The following is a 6,000-nucleotide window of genomic DNA, read 5'->3' on the forward strand; positions in this document are numbered from 1 at the left end:
CAACGCAGCCGATACTGCACAAACACTGTTCTGCGATGCAACCCATCAGACACTGCACAAGCAATGTTCTGTGATGCAAACCAGCCAACACCGCCCAAACACTGCTCTGCGATGCCACCCAGCCAACACCACAAAAACACTGCTCTGCAATGGCACCCAGCCGACACCACAAAAACACTGCTCTGCGATGCCACCCAGCCGACACCACAAAAACACTGCTCTGCAATGGCACCCAGCCGACACCACAAAAACACTGCTCTGCGATGCCACCCAGCCGACATCACAAAAACACTGCTCTGCAATGCCACCCAGCCGACACCGCAAAAACACTGCTCTGCTATGCCACCCAGCCATCACTGCATAAACACTGCTCTGTGAAGTAGCCCAAAAAACACTGCACAAACACTGATCTGCGATGCAACCCAGCCGATACTACACAAATGTTGACACAGCACAAACCCTGTTCTGCAATGCAACCCAGCTGATACTGTGCAACAGTGTTCTGCAATGCAAACAAGCCAATACTGCACAAAAATTGTTGAACAATGCACCCTAGCTGACACTGTACAAATGCTGATACTGCACAAACACTATTATGCGATGCAGTCCAGATGATAGTACACAAAACCTGGTCTGTGATGTAATCCAGTGTATACTGCACAAAGAGTGCTCTTCAATGCAGCCCAGCAGACACTGCACAAACAATGCTCTGTGATGCACCCAGATGACAGTACATAAACACTGTTGTACGGTGCAACCCAGCTGACACTGCACAAACAGGACCAAACAGTACCACTGTACAAACACTGTTCTGCAAAGTATCCCAGCCCACCAGCCAATACTGCACAAACATTGTTCTGCAATGCAATCCAAATGATAATACACAAACACTGTTCTGCTATATAATGCAGTCTATACTACATAAACAGTGCTCTGTAATGCAACTCAACAGCCACTACACAAACAATGCTCTACAATGCACCCTGCTGACAGTACACAAACATTGTTATACGATGCAACCCAGCTGCCATTACACGAAACGCTGCCACTGTACAAATACTGTTCTGCGATGCAACGCATGTGATACTGTACAAACACTGTTCTGCAATGCAACCCAAGTGATACCATACAAACAATGCTCTACGATGCAACCTATGTGATACTGCACAAACCCTGCTCTACGATGCAACCCATGTGATACTGCACAAACACTATTCTGGGATGCAACCCATGTGATACTGTACAAACACTGCTCCACAATGCAACCCACTTGATACTGGACAAATACTGCTCTGCGATGCAACCCAGTGGACCCTGCACAAACACTACTTTGCGATGAAACACAACTGATACTGCTCAAATACTGCTCTGCGATGCAACCCTGCAATACTGACCAAACACTGCTCTGCGATGCAACCCAGCTGATACTGACCAAACACTGCTCTGCGATGCAACCCTGCAATACTGACCAAACACTGCTCTGCGATGCAACCCAGCTGATACTGACCAAACACTGCTCTGCGATACAACCCAGCTGATACTGCACAAATACTGCTCTGCGATGCAACCCAGTGGACCCTGCACAAACACTACTTTGCGATGAAACACAGCTGATACTACTCAAATACTGCTCTGCGATGCAACCCTGCAATACTGACCAAACACTGCTCTGCGATGCAACCCTGCAATACTGACCAAACACTGCTCTGCGATACAACCCTGCAATACTGACCAAACACTGCTCTGCGATGCAACCCAGCCGACCCTGCACAAACACTGCTCTGTGCAGCAACCCAGACGATACTGCACAAACACTGCTCTGCAATTCAATCCAGCCCATAATGCACAAACACTGCTATGCAACCCTGCAATACTGCACAAACACTGCTCTGCAATGCAACCCAGCTGACCCAGCACAAATACTGCTCTTCGATGCAACCCAGTGGACCCTGCACAAACACTGCTCTGCAATGGAACCTAGCTGATACTCCACAAACACTGCTCTGCGATGAAACCCAGCCGATACTGCACAAACACTGCTCTGCAATGGAACCCAGCTGACTCTGTGATGCAACCCTGCAATACTGCACAAACATTGCTCTGCGATGCATCCCAGCTGATACTGCACAACACTGCTCTGCGATGTAACACAGCCGATACTACTCAAATACTGCTCTGCGATGCAACCCTGCAATACTGACCAAACACTGCTCTGCGATGCAACCTAGCTGATACTCCACAAACACTGCTCTGCGATGCATCCCAGCTGATACTGCACAACACTGCTCTGCGATGCAACCCAGTGGACCCTGCACAAACACTACTTTGCGATGAAACACAGCTGATACTACTCAAATACTGCTCTGCGATGCAACCCTGCAATACTGACCAAACACTGCTCTGCGATGCAACCCTGCAATACTGACCAAACACTGCTCTGCGATACAACCCTGCAATACTGACCAAACACTGCTCTGCGATGCAACCCAGCCGACCCTGCACAAACACTGCTCTGTGCAGCAACCCAGACGATACTGCACAAACACTGCTCTGCAATTCAATCCAGCCCATAATGCACAAACACTGCTATGCAACCCTGCAATACTGCACAAACACTGCTCTGCAATGCAACCCAGCTGACCCAGCACAAATACTGCTCTTCGATGCAACCCAGTGGACCCTGCACAAACACTGCTCTGCAATGGAACCTAGCTGATACTCCACAAACACTGCTCTGCGATGAAACCCAGCCGATACTGCACAAACACTGCTCTGCGATGTAACACTGCCGATACTGCACAAACACTGCTCTGCAATGGAACCCAGCTGACTCTGTGATGCAACCCTGCAATACTGCACAAACATTGCTCTGCGATGCATCCCAGCTGATACTGCACAACACTGCTCTGCGATGTAACACAGCCGATACTGCACAAACACTGCTCTGCAATGGAACCTAGCTGATACTCCACAAACACTGCTCTGCGATGTAACACAGCCGATACTGCACAAACACTGCTCTGCAATGGAACCTAGCTGATACTCCACAAACACTGCTCTGCGATGTAACACAGACGATACTGCACAAACACTGCTCTGCAATGGAACCTAGCTGATACTCCACAAACACTGCTCTGCGATGTAACACAGCCGATACTGCACAAACACTGCTCTGCAATGGAACCTAGCTGATACTCCACAAACACTGCTCTGCGATGTAACACAGCCGATACTGCACAAACACTGCTCTGCGATGTAACACAGCCGATACTGCACAAACACTGCACACAGCCGATACTGCACAAACACTGCTCTGCAATGGAACCTAGCTGATACTACTCAAATACTGCTCTGCGATGCAACCCTGCAATACTGACCAAACACTGCTCTGCGATGCAACCTAGCTGATACTCCACAAACACTGCTCTGCGATGCATCCCAGCTGATACTGCACAACACTGCTCTGCGATGCAACCCAGTGGACCCTGCACAAACACTACTTTGCGATGAAACACAGCTGATACTACTCAAATACTGCTCTGCGATGCAACCCTGCAATACTGACCAAACACTGCTCTGCGATGCAACCCTGCAATACTGACCAAACACTGCTCTGCGATACAACCCTGCAATACTGACCAAACACTGCTCTGCGATGCAACCCAGCCGACCCTGCACAAACACTGCTCTGTGCAGCAACCCAGACGATACTGCACAAACACTGCTCTGCAATTCAATCCAGCCCATAATGCACAAACACTGCTATGCAACCCTGCAATACTGCACAAACACTGCTCTGCAATGCAACCCAGCTGACCCAGCTCAAATACTGCTCTTCGATGCAACCCAGTGGACCCTGCACAAACACTGCTCTGGAATGGAACCTAGCTGATACTCCACAAACACTGCTCTGCGATGAAACCCAGCCGATACTGCACAAACACTGCTCTGCGATGTAACACTGCCGATACTGCACAAACACTGCTCTGCAATGGAACCCAGCTGACTCTGTGATGCAACCCTGCAATACTGCACAAACATTGCTCTGCGATGCATCCCAGCTGATACTGCACAACACTGCTCTGCGATGTAACACAGCCGATACTGCACAAACACTGCTCTGCAATGGAACCTAGCTGATACTCCACAAACACTGCTCTGCGATGTAACACAGCCGATACTGCACAAACACTGCTCTGCAATGGAACCTAGCTGATACTCCACAAACACTGCTCTGCGATGTAACACAGACGATACTGCACAAACACTGCTCTGCAATGGAACCTAGCTGATACTCCACAAACACTGCTCTGCGATGTAACACAGCCGATACTGCACAAACACTGCTCTGCAATGGAACCTAGCTGATACTCCACAAACACTGCTCTGCGATGTAACACAGCCGATACTGCACAAACACTGCTCTGCGATGTAACACAGCCGATACTGCACAAACACTGCACACAGCCGATACTGCACAAACACTGCTCTGCGATGTAACACAGCCGATACTGCACAAACACTGCTCTGCAATGGAACCTAGCTGATACTCCACAAAAACTGCTCTGCGATGCAACCCAGCCAATACTGCACAAACACTGGTCTGTGATGCAACCCAGCGGACCCTGCACAAGCAATGCTCTGTGATACAACTGACCTCATACTGCACAAACACTGCTTTACGATCCAAACCAGCTGATACTGCACAAACACTGCTCTGCAATGTAACCCAGCTGATAGTACATCTGGCCAATGTTTCTTGTAAATCGTTGTCTTGCAATTAAAAGCAGTAAGAGTATGTTTGCTTTACTGTCATCTGGAATACAACTGCAGTATGTTGGTTGTTCTAAGAAAACCTTGTAGAGGAGAGTCATGCATGCAGTTGAAACCATTGATCCAGCTCCTCAATTGATGTCAAGGAGGTCCATTGCACAGGAACTTAAGGATCATTGTTGTGGCCTTTAAACTAATCCCTTTCTCTGTTGTTTGTTGGCAGGTGCATCAAGGCAGAGACCCTCCTCACTCCTCATGCTGATGGTTGTGTTATCAGTGCTCTTACTCGCGGCTCAAGGCTTTCCATGATCCTAAGCAAACAGAATGGGAAGAATCCAGGCTGGGCAGACATGACTTGCACTAGCAATTTACAGAAATAAGCTAAAGGCCTGAAAATAATCCCATCCTCCATGCCTGTGGGAGGTGTTGGGAGAAGACCATCCCCCAGTGCTGTGGCAGAAGGGTGATACCAACCTTCACCACCCAACAGACTATGCTTTGGCTTCTAGGAAATGCCCAGGGGCCCCTAAAAGCTGTGGAAGCCTCTACGGCATGTGTAGAGACATCACAGCCACTTACAGCTACAAACATGTAATACACAAATAACATAACGCATATTAATTAATAAAATATAGCATAATCATATCACAATTGTAAATAACGGAAAAATGACAAAGCATCCTATTCATCTATCATGCTCTCTATATTGTCAAAAATTGAATGTTTTTTTTAAGCATACCTTTTCAATGGGGAACATCCTTTACAACGCAACTTTTACAACGCACTACCATTACGACGCAACTTTTACAACGCAAGTTATTACAACGCATTGCGCTGGGGGGCGCTCTAGGATAGGGAATAGTTTAATTTACTATCCAACACCTTCCCTACTATCCTCGGGGACTGGAGTTGGAATAGTAAATTAAACTATTCACTATCCAGCGCCCCCCAACGCAAGTCGTTGTAACGACTTGCGTTGTAAAACCTGCGTTGTAAAGGCATGCGTGGTAAAAGCATGCGTAGAAACGTCATACATCCCTTTTCAATGACTGTCTACAAAATAGAGAGCATAATTGATGTATTAATAGATACGGTGTTCCTAGGATGTTTTTTATACAGAATCTGTGTATAGATAAGAAACATATGTAAAGTCAGTCATTTGTGCAGCAGAGCAGTTGAATGGGGTTGTTTGTAGGCTGCTTTTTGTTCTTCTATATGTGGGGGAAG

At 47.6% G+C, this 6,000-nt stretch overlaps 1 protein-coding gene across 3 annotated transcripts in view; it reads left to right on the plus strand.

The window, feature by feature from the left end:
* LOC144772078 (GPI-linked NAD(P)(+)--arginine ADP-ribosyltransferase 1-like) overlaps positions 1–5,130 on the plus strand; it is an 80,042-nt gene extending 74,912 nt beyond the window's left edge. For all 3 annotated transcript variants that reach the window (XM_078656262.1, XM_078656263.1, XM_078656261.1), the window contains exon 5: positions 4,997–5,130. In XM_078656262.1, coding sequence (XP_078512388.1) covers positions 4,997–5,082 — 86 coding nt within the window. In that variant the 3' untranslated portion in view covers positions 5,083–5,130. The remainder of the gene's footprint in view (positions 1–4,996) is intronic.
* Positions 5,131–6,000: the final 870 nt, after the last annotated feature.

Source organism: Lissotriton helveticus, chromosome 8 (assembly GCF_964261635.1).
Source record: "Lissotriton helveticus chromosome 8, aLisHel1.1, whole genome shotgun sequence".
Classification (NCBI taxonomy): domain Eukaryota; kingdom Metazoa; phylum Chordata; class Amphibia; order Caudata; family Salamandridae; genus Lissotriton; species Lissotriton helveticus.